This window comes from Ursus americanus, chromosome 6 (genome assembly GCF_024610735.1).
Source record: "Ursus americanus isolate L20-20 chromosome 6, mUrsAme1.1.p, whole genome shotgun sequence".
NCBI lineage: Eukaryota > Metazoa > Chordata > Mammalia > Carnivora > Ursidae > Ursus > Ursus americanus.
This window is the reverse complement of record NC_142132.1, coordinates 79474461-79492554: the sequence shown is the minus strand read 5'-3', so window position 1 is coordinate 79492554 and position 18094 is coordinate 79474461. Positions and strand designations below refer to the sequence as shown.

At 41.2% G+C, this 18094-nt stretch overlaps 1 protein-coding gene across 1 annotated transcript; it reads right to left on the bottom strand.

The window, feature by feature from the left end:
* Positions 1–699: 699 nt before the first annotated feature.
* On the bottom strand, positions 700–17074 carry LIPF (lipase F, gastric type). Its single transcript, XM_045802301.2, has 9 exons — positions 16949–17074; positions 16656–16773; positions 15643–15841; positions 14060–14169; positions 9633–9769; positions 7880–8026; positions 5779–5850; positions 3896–3967; positions 700–971 (listed from the first exon to the last, which is right to left on the bottom strand). Exons 1-9 carry the CDS (start codon positions 17051–17053, stop codon positions 735–737), a joined length of 1197 nt encoding a protein of 398 aa, XP_045658257.2. The 5' UTR covers positions 17054–17074; the 3' UTR covers positions 700–734.
* Positions 17075–18094: the final 1020 nt, after the last annotated feature.

Here is an 18094-nt window from a genome sequence, read left to right as displayed (position 1 = left end):
CTAACTGGTGGCAGTTGTATCTTCTGACTTAAATGATCGGTGGGAATATTTCTGGATCATGTGTTTGCCAGAATGGTGGCAGTGGTGTAAAAAATCTTTTGGTTAATTGTCACATGTTCTGTGGCCAAGGTCCAAGGATGGGGGGAGAACAGCAGGAGGGATGGAGAGCACATTTTGTACCCCAACTTCCAGAACTGCTTTCCCCTATTTCCCGTTGCTCTTTTCCATCTAGGAAGTGAAAGTGAGCTGACCTTCATTCAGCTGATAGCTTAATTTGCCTTTTCATGGGGTTAAATATGAAAAACAGCAAGAAATATCATCAGTGTATGGAGGGAGAGAATGAGCTTCAGCAAGAATAGACCATAGAAAGCAAGGTACTCAATCTCAAGCATGCACCAGAGGGGTCAGCATTCAATTCCACGACTGTCTTTTGGCAACACTCATGAGTGTCTCACAATCTATGCTGAGTTTAGAAGGTCAATGGGATGGGAGGACTGGAAGAGACATTTCACCTCCCCAGGCATGTGTTCTTTCAAGTGTTTCCAGACCCATCTTAAATGAAAAATAAAAAATGTAAAACTTATTTGACATTCAAAGTGACCACTGGAAAGATCATTGATGCAAATTTATTTGTGAAGTCAAAATTACAGAAAGAATCCCAAACACAATAGGAAACCATGTGTGAGAGAAGAACTTATTTTGGAACAATAAATGGATAATTCTTTAAAGGGGAACTACTTATTATTTTCTCCCATCATGGAAACGATTTCGTTGTAAATTACTTGAGGGGCATCCATGGCCCAGATAAAATCCAAGTGATTGTAAGGAGGAATCTTCTTGTGGTAAATGAGGTTGGGGAGTTTGGAAAGCAGCAGGTCAACGTCATGAGGGTCGGCCAACAAGTCATTGCCTCCGTTCCACACTGCAATTGGCACATGCATGTCTGTCAAGTTGTAGTAGGGAGGTGTGGGCTAAAACACAAGAGAGAAAGAACCCCAGTGTTTATAGGTAACTGTACTTTAAAGCCCAATACTTATTCCTTGGCTAGAGGATATCGCATTGGCTGATGATTTTTTCTATTGAGGTGTAATTGACATAGAACATTGTATTAATTTCAGTTGTGCAACATAATGATTTAATAGATGCATATATTGTGAAATAATCACCCCAGTAAGTCTAGTTAATGTCTATCACCACACATGGTTACAATTTTTTTCTTGTGATGAGAACTTTTAAGATCTACTTTCTTGTTTCTCAGAGTCCGTAGTCTCTCATGCTTCATTCCCCCTTCTGATTACAAACTGAGGGCTTTGGAGGGGAGAGGGGTGGGGGAATGGGATAGACTGGTGATGGGTAGTAAGGAGGGCACGTATTGCATGGTGCACTGGCTGTTATATGCAACTAATGAATCATCGAAATTTACATAAAAAACCAGGGATGTACTGTATGGTGACTAACATAATATAATAAAAAATATTATTATAAAAAAAAGAAAATATAATCTAACAATTAAACATTTCTAATTTTCAAAAAAAAAAAGATCTACTTTCTTGGCAACTTCCAAATATACGATAGAGTATTGTTAATTATAGTCACCATGCTATACATGACATCCTCAGGACTTATTAATTTTATTAACTGGAAGTTTGTACCTTTTGACCATCTTCACCCATTTCACCCACCCTGTACACCCCATACCACTGGCAGCCATCCATCTGTTCTCTGTATCTATGAACTCAGCTGTTGTTTTTGTTTTTAGATTCCACATAAAAGTGAGATCATACAGTATGTGTCTTTCTCCTAGTATAATGCCCTCAAGTTTGATCCATGTTGTTGCACATGGCATAATGGAGTTTTAGAAGGAGATTCTTACCAGTGATTGCTCAGAGAAAGTCACCTTTATCCACAGAGCAAAGTGGATGTGATATGTTTTAGGTCATTGCTTCTCAAACTTGAAAAGGCCTGTGAATCCGCTGGGGATCTTGTTAAAATAAAGATTCTGATTCAGTGCATCGGGGGGAAGAGCCGGGATTCTGCATTCCCAGGTGATGCTGATGCTGTTGGTCCTGGACCACGCCTTGAATAGCAAGGCTTTAGGTAACAGTTCTTAGAAATTAAAAACTTAGATTTCTACCCAAGCTCAAGGAAGTGGATTTGATTGGATTCTCCCCAGACACTCTAAAATATGATCTCGAAATGTCTTGAGTCATTTATTTTGGCTTTGTATTGATTTACCAGTGTGGTCAATTGGTAGGTCAGTCAGTTCATTGAAGGGGTTGTTTTGCTGCATACTTACCTGATTTGACTAAATATTGGATAAAATTCTGATAAAAGCTATCATCAGTCCCATTTGCTATTTCTAGAAAATCACCATTTACACATAGATTTTAAAGTGGTTTATAAAGCAGGTCAAGGGAATAAATAAATCACCACCAATGTTACCACTATCCACAGAGAATTTTGTTATTTTTTTTAGCTCATATTCTCAAGAATACTAATCCAATATACTCAATTTTTCTATATTCTCACCTTATAGAATAGCCAACTTGTCATAGCAAAATATTTCATCATCTATGTTTTTTCATAGTATTTGAACACTATATTATAGTGGAGAAAAGGATAAAGTGTGGATAATATCCATAACAATAAACCTACTTTCCTTTATTCATGCTCCATTGTTCAAAGAGTTTTCTAGATGCTAGATTCTGGTTCTTAATTAGTGTCAGTGATCAGTTAGTTGAAGATCATCTGTGCTGTTTTATGGCTTGGCTGGAGGGAGGGTGGGCTTGGGATTTGTTATTTCAGGTCCTCTAAGATGAATGCCTCTCATTACTGGTAGTAGAGCCCAGAAGAAAGGTAGATGCAAAGAATGACTGTGTTTTGAGGGTTTGAGGAGGCAATGGTTGGGGGAAAAGTGTTTTCAACAATGTTCGATCTGATGGTGCCTCTTTGAATACATCAAAAAATGTCACAAAAAGGGAGGCATCTTTGGTCCACCTAAGATATTGTGGTGAAGAGATAGAAATCCCTCCTAAACATTGAGTCGTGGAAGCAGATGAAAAAAAGTAGAGCTCCTCGGCCAACACTTGGGTGGGAAATTTGGGGTGGGATAAGAAGGATGGGGAGAAGATTATGAAAACTGCAGAGCAGCCCTCCCATTCAAATGTAGCCAGTATGGTCTGAGGGTGTACCCTGAGCTGAAGGCTGCAGACGTTACCTCATTCTGTATCTGGGTGAAGAGATGAAGAAATTTCTGTCTGAACGCCTATGGGGCCCCAGATAGGATGAACCCAAAGCCTGACTTCTCTGTACAGTGGCAAGTGCAAGGGGTGGCCAGTATGTCTGCCCCTCCAACAAGGCCCCTGTAGGCTGAGGAATAGCTCCATCCGTGACCTGTGAGCTCACCATCCTAACATCTTACCTCTGGGAATATGGTGGAATCACTTCTCTGGCTGTTGACAAAGGAGGAGCTATTGTTTAAGAAGACCAGCTATTCCAGCTTTATCTCATGAACAATTCGAATTATTGGCTTGTTGTATCAGTGAATTGCACTTCTGAAAGGAGAGGACCACATCCTGGGCGGCTGGGATACAGGGCAGGGATATGTAAGGGGGTGAGGAGTGATGTGTTCTAGGAGGTTCTCACACACGGTGGTGTGGTACCCTGAGTGCAGCCGCTGGAGCAGAGTGCACAGAGGGAGAATGGAGATGGGGTGATGTCTGGCATGATGAAGGGATTCCAAAGAAATTACTATCTAATTTCTAATTTCCTTAAGGATGAGTCTGGGCACCAACATTCCTTTGAAAAATCTATGCACGATTATTGTAATTTTACCTTTAACCTTTTATATCTTTGTCTTTCAAAATGTGAACAATTTCAACTTTAAGAAACTTACCTGATGATAATGCAACATGTTCTGAGTTGGGCTGCCCCAGTCAAAAGCTTGGAACTTCCCGGACTTAACGGCCTAATGTAGAGAAATGAAGAACACAGGAAATAAAAACTCTCCTTGCTATGTGAAAAACAAAATCCAAATCCTTCCAGGTAGTTTACTTTCAATTTAAACAATTTTTGAAAAACATTTTTCTCCTTCCCAAACCCAAGACTGTTGGTCATCCAGGACCAGATATTTATGCAAGTTTAAATGTACGACATTGGCCAAAGCAAACTTTTTCATGACACATCTCCAAAGGCAAGAGAAACAAAAGATAAAATGAACTTGTGGGACTTCATCAAGACAAAAAGCTTCTGCACAGCCAAGGAAACAGTAAAAAAACCTAAGAGGCAGCCCACGGAATGGGAGAAGATATTTGCAAATGATGCTACAGATAAGAGACTGGTATCTAAGATCTACAAAGAACTTCTCAAACTCAATACGTGAGAAACAAATAAACAAATCATAAAATGGGCAGAAGATACGAACAGACACTTTTCCAATGATGACATACAAATGGCTAACAGACACATGAAAAAATGTTCAAAATCATTAGCTATCAGGGAAATTCAAATCAAAACCACACTAAGATACCACCTTACGCCAGTTAGAATGGCAAAAATTGACAAGGCAGGAAACAGCAATTGCTGGAGAGGATGTGGAGAAAGGGGATCCCTCGTACATTGTTGGTGGGAATGCAAGTTGGTACAGCCACTCTGGAAAACAGTGTGGAGGTCCCTTAAAAAGTTAAAAATTGAGCTACCCTATGACCCAGCCATTGCACTACTGGGTATTTACCCCAAAGATACAGACGTAGTGAAGAGAAGGGCCATATGCACCCCAATGTTCATAGCAGCATTGTCCACAGTAGCTAAATCGTGGAAGGAACCGAGATGCCCTTCAACAGATGACTGGATTAAGAAGTTGTGGTCCATATATACAATGGAATATTACTCAGCTATCAGAAAGAACGAGTTCTCAACATTTGCTGCAACATGGGCGGCACTGGAGGAGATAGTGCTAAGTGAAATAAGTCAAGCAGAGAAAGACAATTATCATATGATTTCTCTCATCTATGGAACATAAGAACTAGGAAGATCGGTAGGGGAAGAAAGGGATAAAGAAAGGGGGGGTAATCAGAAGGGGGAATGAAGCCTGAGAGACTATGGACTCTGAGAAACAAACTGAGGGCTTCAGAGGGGAGGGGGGTGGGGGAATGGGATAGGCTGGTGATGGGTAGTAAGAAGGGCATGTATTGCATGGTGCCCTGGGTGTTATACGCAACTAATGAATCATCGAACTTTACATCAGAAACCAGGGATGTACTGTATGGTGACTAACATAATATAATAATAAAAAAAAAACATTAAAAAAATAAATGTGGCTTTGCTTGAAATACTTTTTTTCCTCACATGCCAAGTCATAAAAAATCATTCATTTTTTTGCTACCCAAAGTGACTGTTTACATAGGATTTTATTTTTTTAGAGAGAGAGAATGCACTCGCACGAGAGGGGAGAGAGGGGCAGAGGGAGAGGAAGAGAGGTAGAATCTTAAGCAGGTTCCGCATTCAGGGCACAGCCTGACACAGGACTTGATCTCACGACCCCAAGATCATGACCTGAGCCGAAATCAAGAGTCAGAAGCTTGATCAACTTGACCACCCGGGAGCCCCTCAGAGGTTTTTCATTCACATGGACTCATAGTTATTTTCAGCTGGTAGCCACATGCCAGAAAAATTCCCTCCCAGGAGCACTTGACAGAGTTTTTTGAGAATGCTCTTTAGGGACGGTGCCAAGGGTTCAGGTACACAAAAGATGTTTTAACGGCATTTGAGAAATGATACCTGGGACCAGTGGAGGACATCCTGAACCGATGTTCCCGCTGGATTATGTGATAGGTACACATCCAAGCGACTCTAGAAAGCAAAGGCACACAAAGATGTATATTTGGTTCCTTAAAAACAGCTAAGATATCAATTTTTCTGATCCAGGTCAATTGCCTCAGGGCAGCGTTTGCCAAAGGAGACAAGCAACACGGTTGTATGCTGCTTTAGACCTTGCAAAGCATAATTGCATGAGCCAGTTTGTTTGATTTGTAGCCACTCAAGGAGGAGAGCTCATCATCCCTTTTATCAAAATGGGAGTCGGGGCTCAGAGAAGTTTCGAGAAATGTCCAATGTCATGCAGCTCGTATCGGGTGGAGCCAGAGACTTTAATCTAGATCTCTAACTTCTCAGCTTTCATTCTTCTCTACCTAGTGTTAGGTGCAGTAAATGTAATGTCCACCCATAAGCTTCATGTTTTGCAGACCTATATATGTATATATAACAAGATATATGTATGTATATATCATATGTGTGATAGCATATATGTATAGGGTATTTACAATCATGCTATCCTGTTACCTTATCAGTGTCCAACCCACCATGATCAGACCCCAGACAACAAACTGAAATCCATGTCTCAGCTTGTAGAGACTAGTTCATAGTGGGTCTTAGTGCCACTGTATAGAGGACCACAGCTAGGGTCAAACAAATTGACCATTATCATAGAAGAATGAATAATGAATGAATAAATAATGTTCATGCAGAAGGATGAAATCTCTAATTTCCTTGGCTCCTCATGTCTCTATTTACCATGATTTTTATCAGAAGGCTCTTATGGATGGAATGCAGTGATCTATTCTGCCTTTTCGTAGCGTGACAAGGGTAGACGGCTCTGTCATACTCCACATACAAAATGGCAGACATTCTCAGAGCCATGGAGAAGGACTCGTTTGCAAGACAGAAGGATGAGACTTTTATTTACCATCCAAAATAGAAACTAAGGGAAGTTCCCTTTCTTCATATATGTTTTTAAAATATCCACAGATTCTGACCAGCTTTGAGAAAGAGAACTGGATGTCCTTGATTTCCATGAAGGCAAGAACATATCTGTGTTTTCACCATTGTGTTCTCAGTAGCTACAACACTTAGTAGTGCCCCAATAAATACCATTTAGTGAGTAGGTACCTGGAGGTAGAATTATACCTTCTTATCAATGAACTTCATTTTCTTAGGTGTTCAAGGGTATATAACTAAACCGATAATTCTGAGTGAGGATAATTGTCAGTATATAATAGTATTAGTAGCAAAACTTATGCTATTACTATGAGCCATATGCTTTGAACTATGTTCTCTATGCTTTACACATGCTAGTTAATTTAATCTCCACAATAATACATTTTGGGGACAAGGAAACCAAGACAGATGAGTGTAACTCAGCTCCAAAGATAGGATTTGAATTGAGGCTCTTAACCTGAATCCATACTCTTAACTACTCTTGATACTGCACTTTGTCATATATGTTTTAAAACCCAAACCCAATTAAAAGCAAGGGAAATAGTCAGATAAAGAATATGGACAAAACTAATATAAATAGTTGCTTTGAGCATTAAGAACATTTATTTAATGCTTAGACATTAGCAGAGGACCCTGCCGAAATATATGGTTCAATGCCTCCCATCACAGAATGTAAGTGTTACACCAATTACTTCGGTGCTCAGAAGTGAGCAGTGAGCACTATCTACTATTTTTCCTACATGCTGTTTACTTTAGGCCCCACTTGGGTGACAGTAGGGAGCTGGAGGGAACAAAATTGGGAGCAATGATGTGACTTCCCTTGGGCTTACATACATGGCTGCACACAATTCCGAAGTTCTCCTAGTTTTTTGTTTTTGGTTTTAAGTAGGCTCCACACCCAGCATGGAGCCCAACATGGGGCTTGAACTCACAACCCTCAGATCAAGACCTGAACTGAGATGAAGAATTGGATGCTTAACCAACGGAGCCACCCAGGCGACCCACTACTCCTAGTTTTTTAAAGTACCATGTCTAAGTGATGGTACGACAAGTCATCAAAATGTTGCTCAAAATATTCAGAATAGAAATGTCAAGGCATACAAACCATGTTCAAGTTCTTAGTGTCGTATCCACAAATGACGAATAAGGCATTGCTGCAGAGGAGATCCACCGTCTCACGGGAGCACACCTCAGTAGCAAGAAATTGATCAAAAAAGTGGTGTGGGTAGAATATTTTGTTACCAAAGATAAGCTGAAAAAGAAAAGCATCGGTAGAGGTTTGCAAAAATTAAGCAGTGGAGAAGATTCATTGATTTGTCTAGTTTACTGGTATAGGTGTGACCAGGCTGATGAGATTTTCCTATTTTTTTATGTTGTTTCAGGAATTTCAAATACTTTTTCTCATTTAATTCCCACAATAAAGTTGGGGAATGGACAGGGCAGATAATCAATCTTGAATATTTATTGTTCCATTGAGAAATGTCGTGGCTGCCAAGAAGAAGTAAAAGACACAAAGAGTTACAGTCTAGTTTGGCTAATAAGCATTATGAAATAAAATGAAATAAAATCATAAAGCATGGCAGGATGTCATAACTAAGTGCCAAGATGTGTGATTTCAGCAAAAACATGGAAAGATCAGGAGCAGAAATGGTGACTCAGCCATATTTTCAGCAAAGCCTTTGGGAAGACAATGAGGTTGGGTAGTTTGATTATTGAAAGGATTTGCCTCAACTCTTCTTGAGGAAAATAGACATTTGGTTATCCCTATATTATACATGAGCAAACAGGATGCTAAGAACATAGTTGGGACCTGCGCTAACTAGAAGTGACTATAAAGTTCATAAATTCTATAAAGCTAGCATCCTGGCCCAAGCCTCAAGCTTCTGACTTAGGGTCTAACACTTTTTATTATTATTTTTAAACCAACTCTCTACATTGCCTATCAGAAAATCTGAACACAGTAGGAAAGGAAGGCCTGCATCAATGCAGCCAGTAATCATACTCAAGGTCACCACAAATTTACACATTTTGAACAAAAGCTTTACTAACGTAGTTTGACCGTAGATAAAGTCTCTTAGGCTTTCGACACACAAGTTAGAGTGAAAAGAAATGAATAGTACACAACCACGGAAGGAAATAGCATCATTACTTTTTACAGCCTGCAGTAAAACTGTTCGAAAGGAAGCTGTGTCTGTGTCTGTGTGCGTTGGTTTCGGTAGGTGGGAGAAGTAGGTGATTAAGTGTTGGAAAAACAAAGGTATTAATTCCCTCCAGTGTGTGCCTATTATACAGACACTTAATATTTCCGGCTTCTTGCAATGCACACTCCTGCCCTCTGGAACCCCATTTAAAGGGGAAGCTCTTAGGAAAAGGTTTGGAAAGCCAAGGGCATTTGATGAAGTGTCTCAAGGTCCTTGCCTCACCGAGTGTTGCTTTCCTTCCCCTCTTTCTCCTTTTCCCTCTCCGCTTTCTTTTCCACCCTTCCCCTTCCTGGTTTTCTTGGCGCAGGTTGTTTAGGCTTCTTCTTTGGCTGTTTGGGTTTGTTATTTCCCCATCCCTGAATCATGGTTTTCATGCAGCTATGAAGGAAACGAAACGTCTGTGTGAAGGGAACCAACACTCCCTGTGTTGCTAGCCCGTATAAAGCAATCGAGAATGCAGAGGTAAAGGGGAATCTCAGCGGCTGCAATGGGGATTCAGCCACGGTCACCGCCAGTCACGAGATACAACACGCATGCGCACAGCTCCATTCTTGGCCAGAAACATGGCCGTCCGCACGGTGTTCCTGTTATCTTTCCATCACTCTGAGACCCACGGACAATCCAGTATCTTAGATTCAGTTAAACAGAATCACATACCTTGAAGAGGAATGTAGGAAGAATCATGAGTTCTTTTAGCAGGGATTTGGTGTACTTCAGAGTGGCAACTGGAGCTAATGCATAGAAGGTTTTGATTCTTTTAGCCAGCTTGGGATTGGTAGAAAAGGCGATAAAACCTAAAACAGAAAAAGGAACCAGTGAAGAAAGTGTGTGTTTGTGTGTGTGTTTGTGTGTGTGTGTTTTACAAGTGTGATATTATTTTGGATTTACTCAGAGTGCCGTTTACTAAGAGAGAGAAACTGACCACCTCTGCTTGGTCAGAGAGATCAGATTTTAGCATATTTGTTTTATTTCCATAGATTCTCTTTGGGAACATGAGGCTAGAACTTGTAAAAAGTTAAAATAAATTCTTTGATCTGACATTAGAAAACAGGCCAACTTGAGGATTTGCCTGGGTGACGAAGGGTTATTTATGCTACGTATAGGTTTTGATGAGTTCAAATTCGTGTCATCACAGTGAGATAATTAATTAACATTTAATATGAGTAGGGTATGTAAGTGGGAAGATTGGAAAAGTTTTAAACCTGACCAAACATGATTTGAATCTTGGCTATGTGGTTTACTAGATTTGTTACCTTGGACACGTCACCTAAGCACCAAAAGCCTCATTTTCCTCATCTGAAATATGGGGCTAATAATAATGAGTGCTTCCGTAGGTTTTTTAGGAACCAAGTGAAGTGAATTATAGGAAGTATTTACTAGGACACTAGGCACATTTACTAGGACACTGGACAAGTGACTAGACACAATAATTCAAACATCTATGCACAGTAAACATACTCAGTTCTTGTCTGTAATTAATTGGCCTTATGAACGGTAGCATATTAGTAGACTGGGATGTGATCAAAGAGTTATTAAGCTACACTCAATACAATCAAACTATATAGGATAATCTTTCCCCATGGTTAATAATGGCATATTGATTAGATGTAAGAATGGCCTGAAAAAAAAGACTTTCAAATGAATGTAAACACCTATCTCACGTACCTCAGCCTAATTCTACTTGAGGAAGAATGTCTTTATTAAGGGATTCTTTACCTGATTGCTTAATTCTGCAGATTACAGCCAGACTATCACCCAGAAAAAGCAAGAATCACACATGAAGGGTTTGTGTAGGTCCCCACACTGTCAGGACAGGTGACTTCTCAGAATACACTTGCTTGCTCAGAATAAAAAATCCTATTTGAGACACAATCCTAACAGGGATCTTATCTGACCTCCCAGTACACAGAAGATTGGAAGATGCAAATTCAAAGCAGAAACACCTTCCAGAAATCTATGAGTGTGGTAACAGCAATGACAAGTTATCCATTAGTGACAAAGAAGAATGGAATGTTCAAAATTCAAGTGACTCCAAAGAGTGGTGGTTTGGAGTCGTTTAGTGTCAGTTCTACTCATCTCAATAAATCTTAGGAAATTGTTACACTGCATCTCTAGGCAAAAATATTATAACCCTGGATCACTGGGTAAAGGTTAAGCTCTGTTCAATGTGTGCTATTTTAAAAAGCGACATTAAGTTAAGACAGATTTCCCTTCAAAAAGATGACATTTTTGTATGATTTTGGAAATCAAAGTAGTCAGTTTTAGTAATCTAGAACATCTCCCCTTTTTTAACAAAGGATTTTGAGGGGTGCCTCGGTGACCCAGTTGGTTGAGTGTCCGACTCTTGGGTTTGGCTCAGGTCATGATCTCAGGGTTGTGATATTGAGCCCCTGTGGGTCTCCATGCTCAGTGGGGAGTCTGCTTGAGATTCTCTCTCTCCTCCCTCTGCCCCTCTCCCCGCATGAGCGTGCATGCTCTTTCTAAAATAAATTAATTAATTAAAAAAAAAAAGGATTTTGAGCCGATCGTTGACCACGTGTGACTGATGCTGTGCTCCCCCACCCGGATTCCTCTTCATGTCTGAGGCATTTATTCAACCCCAGAGGCGGGGAAGTTTGTGACTTCTCTCTGATTTTGCTTTTTTTGCTCAAGAGAATCCAAGGTTCTCAAAGAATTCAAGAGAATCCCTTCCCAGGGCAGTCTGCATTGAATGGCCAGTCAGCAAGTGGGTAAAAAGGCCCAGCCACCTAGTCCCACTCAACGACTCTGAAGAGCCATCCCATCCAGAGTTGGCAGAGACCTTTTTTGGGACTGTGTCACGTCCTGGCTTCTTCCTCTGCCTAGTCTCACTTTTCTGCCCTTTACCCTAGCAGTGTATATTTATAAAACACCCTGAATACTAATCCTCATCTCCTTGGGAACATGACCTATGACGTAACGACAAAGGACACTGGGAAGCTCTTCGTCACTGATGTTTTTCTCTAAAATTCTATACATGAGGGGCTCCTGTGTGGCTCAGTCGGTTAAGTGTCTGCCTTTGGCTCAAATCATGATCTAGGGGTCCTGGGATTGAGCCCCCCCTGCTCAGCAGGGAGTCTGCTTCTCCTTCTGCTCACTCATGCTTTCTCTCTCTATTAATAAATAAATAAAATCTTTAAAATTCTATTAGGTGAGATCCATGCACCCACCACCAACTTCATCCACTTCCCTGCATAGATGTCTATATAGGACATTCTGATCGCTTAGCTTCATGGCAGGGACTCGGGTCATCAGCTGAGAGTAGGGACTACTGTAAAAACACATCAGTATTCCTCCTCTGTGACCCCTTCTTCCCCTTCTGCTTCCACCCTTTTCCTTCCCTTTATAGCTTTCTCTCGTGTGCTCTTGAACTCACGTAATTACGCTTTCACCCCAACCACTGACATTGCTGTTAGGAAGGTCCCCAATACCTGTCCGGCTGCCAAATCCAATGGTCCCTTCTTAGACTTCAGTGCACGTGACTCATTAATAGCCTCTTCCACAGCTGACCGCCTTCTCCTTCTTAAAACATGTTCTCCCCTTGACTTCCAGAACACCAGGTGCTCCTGGCTTCCCTCATAGCACTGTCGCCATGACTTCCCAGCTTCTTTGTCTGATTCCTCCTCGTCTTCTAAACTAAGAGCGGCCCCCGGCTTGGTCCTTGGGTTCCTCCTCTTTGCTGTCTGAACTCACTCCACTGGTTATTGCATCCTGTCTCATGTACATTTTATGTTTTCAGTCCAGTCCTCTCCCCTGAATTCCAGATTTGTATCATTACTCGACTGCTTGGCCCTCCACTTAGATCTCCAACATGTATCTGACACCCAACATCGAGAAAATAGATCCCCTGTTCCCCTGGACCATATCAGCCCTTCTCACAGCTGTCCCCCTTGTGGGCTGGGCATCTACATCCCCCAGGTACTTAGGCCACATATCCTGTGTCATCCTTGGCTCCTCTCTTTCCCTTACACCCCATATCCAATGTGGAGGCAAGTCCTGTAGGTTCCACCTCCAGAACACATCTAGAACCTAACCGTTTGCCACAGCTACCCACCTGCATCCAGGTCACTATCATGCCTCGCGTGGGTTTCTTGAAGAGTCTTCTACCCCATTCCTTTACCCGGCCCTTGCTCCCATCATCAACTGGGGGGATCCTGTTAATGGGGCCGTGTAACTTCTAATCCTGTTGAGGATCCTGAGGTTAGATCCTGGAAATCCTGTCTTCAAAACTCTGCTGTGGTTTCCCTTTCTACTGAGAGTAAAAGCTGAAATCCCTATAACAGCCAAAAGTCCGCCCTCCGTAGACCATGTCCCCATCTTATCTCTTGCATTGTGTCTGACTCAGCTACACAATGAATCATTTCATCGCCATTCCTTGAACAGGCTGCAACCTCAGACCCTTTGCACTTGCCGTTCCCTCTTCTCAGAGCATCAGTCTTTCAGGCATACACATGACTCACCCCCCACCCCCTCCACCTCCTTCACGCCTTTACTCAGAGAGTGCTGGTGGTATTCTCCCTCTGAACTTGCTATGTCCCCTCTGATGCTCCCTAATAGCCTTTCCTGATTTATTTGTTTCCCATAACATTACCATTATCTAACCTACTCTATATTTTACTTTTTAATCCTCATTACTTTCTCTGCCTCCCCACTAGAGTATCTGTAGCACAAGGACAGAAATTTTCATCTACTTTATTTATTGCTATATTCTTAGGACACATTGTAGGTGCTCCATAAATGTGGTTGAACGGATGGATGAAGTTCAGTTCAGAGCCCAGCAGGCGCAACATCTCCGAGCATGGGCTTGGGAGTCAGATTGCCTGAGCTGGTACCTGAGCTACCCTATTTGTCCTTCCTGTGTTACCTTGCACAAATTATTTACCCTCCTGTTTTGTTTCCCCATCTGTACAATAGAAATGATAATTGTCCCTATATCACTGCATTGTTGTAGCCGTTCCTTTATATGATGAATGGAAAGCAATTGGCATGGTGACCAACATGCCTGCATAACCCCTGGAAGGGGATCTATAGAAACAAAACCACCTGCTTCAGCTGCTTTTACCTACCAATGGTGGTGCCCTGGGAATGGCCAACATAATGTAGCTTATCCTGCCCAGTTTTCTTTAAAATGAAGTCAATCGTGGCTGGAAGGTCGTATTTAGCCATCTCATCAAAGCTGCAAGAAAAAAGAAGGCAAAATAAAACTGAATCATTTCCTTGCCATAATTTCTAAAAGTCAAGCCTATTTATAGCTCTCTGAGAAACAGAAAACTGGATTCTCTAAGCATTGCTGCTTATAGACCATTAGTTAGTGTCAGGTGCTTTGAGGGAGTGGGCAGCTCCTTATCAACAGCTGACGTCATTTCTGAAGCAGAGCATTACAGCTGCAACTTAATCCAAACAAGATAGCGTCTGTAGGTGGGGATTCTTTCTTTCCCTAAAAATGAATGTCAGATTTAATCATCATTTGTATGCAGTGTTCCGTTGCCAATTGAGATGAGTCATAGCCCTCTCTTTTACTCCCCAGAGATCAGCCAGAATGATCTTTTAAAAATGAAAATGGGATTCTGCCACTGCCTTGTAGGAAACTATTCAGTGGCTTCTCCCATTGTGTGCAGGGTGAGCTCTGAGGCCCTTAGCATGGCCCATGGAGCCCGCCTGACCGGTCTCTCTTTTTCACCACCTTGGAGACCCAGGACTCCAAGCTCTTCTGTGCCTCAGGAGTGTCAACGAAATCTCCTCTGTTCCCCCTTCCATCAGCAATTTCCAGGAATGGAGCACAAGAGGGCCGGAGATAGGAAACCTCTGAAAATCTTTCCATGGTGTCTGAATTTTACTCCCCTCTCCCCTCCTCACTATTGATGGTGACTTGGGTTCCTGAACCCCCAACTGAGTTTGGACATCCTCCCAAATCTCCACGGATGTTCCTTTTGGAATCTTCTGAAGGCAGTGAATTTCCTTGCTTTGGTAATTTCACTCATTCTATTTGGAAAAGCATATTCGGGGAATTTGCTAATAATGTGTCCTGAGATCATAGAAAATGTGGAGGAAAAGCTCCCCTTGGGCTGAGGTGTATGGATGAATCCAAGAAGGGATTAGAATAAAAATGACTTGCTTTTTTTCCTACTGAGAGTGTGATTGGTGAAAATGGGACTGAATTGGAATATGCACGCAGGAACACCCATGCTTCTTTTTTTTTTTTTAATTTTTTTTATTATATTATGTTAGTCACCATATGGTACATACCTGGTTTCTGATGTAAAGTTCGATGATTCATTAGTTGTGTATAACACCCAGTGCACCATGCAATACATGCCCTCCTTACTACCCATCACCAGCCTATCCCATTCCCCCACCCCCCTCCCCTCTGAAGCCCTCAGTTTGTTTCTCAGAGTCCATAGTTTCTCATGCTTCATTCCCCCTTCTGATTACCCCGCCTTTCTTTATCCCTTTCTTCCCCTACCGATCTTCCTAGTTCTTATGTTCCATAGATGAGAGAAATCATATGATAATTGTCTTTCTCTGCTTGACTTATTTCACTTAGCAACATTTGCTGCAACCTGGACGGCACTGGAGGAGGTAACACCCATGCTTCTTAAACTCACTGTTTATTTCTCATTGTCTATCTTTACTTGTCGTTTTTCTTTACCTGAAAGCCCAAAATTCAACAGAGTCTGGCGAGAAGTATAGGTTTCTCCTGGCCCAGGTGTTCCCTCTGCTGTTCCCCAGCCACACGTCATAGCCGGCGTCTGCCAGAATGAAGGCCAAGCTGTTGTTGGGCAGGTTGGAAATCCAGTTTGTGGCTGATGCGAGCAAACCGTGCTGCAAAAATGCAACAGGTCTCTGGCCTGGGGGAGAAAATCATATCCAAGCCTTATACCCTCGTTCCTCATTCTCAGATAAACACAAAGACAGAAATAGGCTTTCGGACGACTAGAATTAAATATATTTGCTTGATTGAGTTGAATACTTGAATATATTATCTTAATTATGGTTCTCAAGTGACACAACGTATCAGATTGTGCATTTTAAACATGTGCGGTTTATTGTATGCCAGTTATACCTCAGAAAGCTATTGAGAAGCTTATATTCCAAGGAATTCAGTGTGATGTTAATTTAAGTGGATTGTGAGGGGTAAAGTAATAGGTGATCTTGCTGAATTTTATTCTTTTTGTACTTCACAATTTTCCTGCGATGAGGAAAACATAAATTTTTATTTAAGTGACCTTTGTCTGTTTAGGAAATGAGCCTCAAAACGCCTCTTCATCCTTCCTGCTGTAACGTACATCCTGGCTAACACTTCCTGATCCTCCAGAATTCAGCTGGTTATTATTTCTAGAGTAAGTTTTCCTTGACCTCCTCTAGCTGGGTTAGGCACCTGTGCCAGGACTTCCAGGTCAATACTCTCTGGAGAGTTCTAGCATTGCACTTATCACATGTTATTATAACCACCTGTTTGTGCATCCCATTGACTTGATGGTGTTCTCTCTGAAGACTGGAGATAAGGTTTAATTATTGTAGCATTTCCAGAATGAGCAAGACTCATTAAGTCTTGAGAAATGAAAGGAGGAAGGCAGGAAGGAAAGAAACAAGGATGGAATGAAGGGAAGAAAAGAGAGTGGAAAGAGGAAGGGAGAAAAAGGAAGGGAGGGAGGATTATACCTATATTCTCTGAATTTTTCTTCCCATAAGGAATTCTGTTGATCCCAAGGATATAACCGTCTTCAGTCACGACATCATACTCTTCACTTGCGTATCCCCAGTAGGAGATCATCTGACTCTGACAAAGAAAAACAAAGCTTTCAGCTTTAGTTGAGTTTTTAAATGCATCTAGTAAGTAGATGTTGTTAGTCATTCTTGATCGGTCATGTAAAAGCTTCAACTCGCCATGACTCTAAGCCATGGTAGTAGCTCTTGGTTCCATAGATTCCCCACCCCCAACCCTGGTAACTTACAATATTCATAGTCACTTCAGGGCTTGTAGGATGCAATTTTCCAAAGTAACCATGTGTGGTTCCAAGTGCAGCCATCAAACTTGCCATTGTTAATAGCAACTGCATTTTGGTCTTGTCTGAAACAGAAGAGTAACCAGTGCCATGGTTAGCCCATCACACTTTCATAATACTTGTCTTTTACGCTAATTTTACCTTTATGCAAAGTCGAGAAAGGCTTAGGTCTGATTATATTCTCTTGGGCAATAAACTGGGACATGAAGATGTCAGTGTAGGTATTTTAATGCTTCACATGTTTTCGCTCTACTTGTTTCCTTTTAAGAACGTTTTCCACTTGGTTTTCAAGTCATATTGAGCTAAACTTAATTGATAAAAATGTCTTCTAATTGTCTGGTACAATATTATATTCTTATTATGCCTTATGTTTAAGGCTTTTGCCAACTTATTTTGAAAGCCCAAAGTCATGTGTGTGTGGGGGGGGGCAAGGTGTAAACATTTGATTCTTCTAGATTCAATCTCAATACAACATGCATTCACACCCATCATGATGTTTTTAATATTGCTTATAATAGCCACTCCATAAAAATTTATTAATTTGAGGTAATTATGTGGACTTAAAAGCTGCTACCACCTGCTCAGAATGTTACCATAACTAGACTAATGTAGGCACTTAATTTCAGCAAAGGTTTGCTCTTTTGATTTTTTGCTGAGATATTACCTAAGTGAAATTGCTTAGGTAGGTCTTGATAAATTAATAACGTGTTAGATGGTACACTATCTTTGTTTGCAAGTATCTAACAACTAAGAGGAAAATCAGTATCATGATTTTAAAAAAATTTAGTGATTTTCCAATTCAACCCTCTCATATTTTACAGGTAAGAAATAACAACCCACTTCTCAGATAAGTTAATGATAATTTCAAGTGGGCCAAATCAGTGCTATTGTTTACATGATCAGTCTTTCACATAACTGCTCTATCAAATGTGGTAGGCTTATATGTGGTAGGCTTTTATAAGCTATTTTAAAAAGTCAAAAAAACAGGGGGGCCTGGGTGGCACAGTTGGTTAAGTGTCTGATTCTTGGATTTGGCTCAGGTCGCAATCTCAGGGTGGTGAGATTGAGCCCTTCAGGCTCCACGTGCAGTGGGGA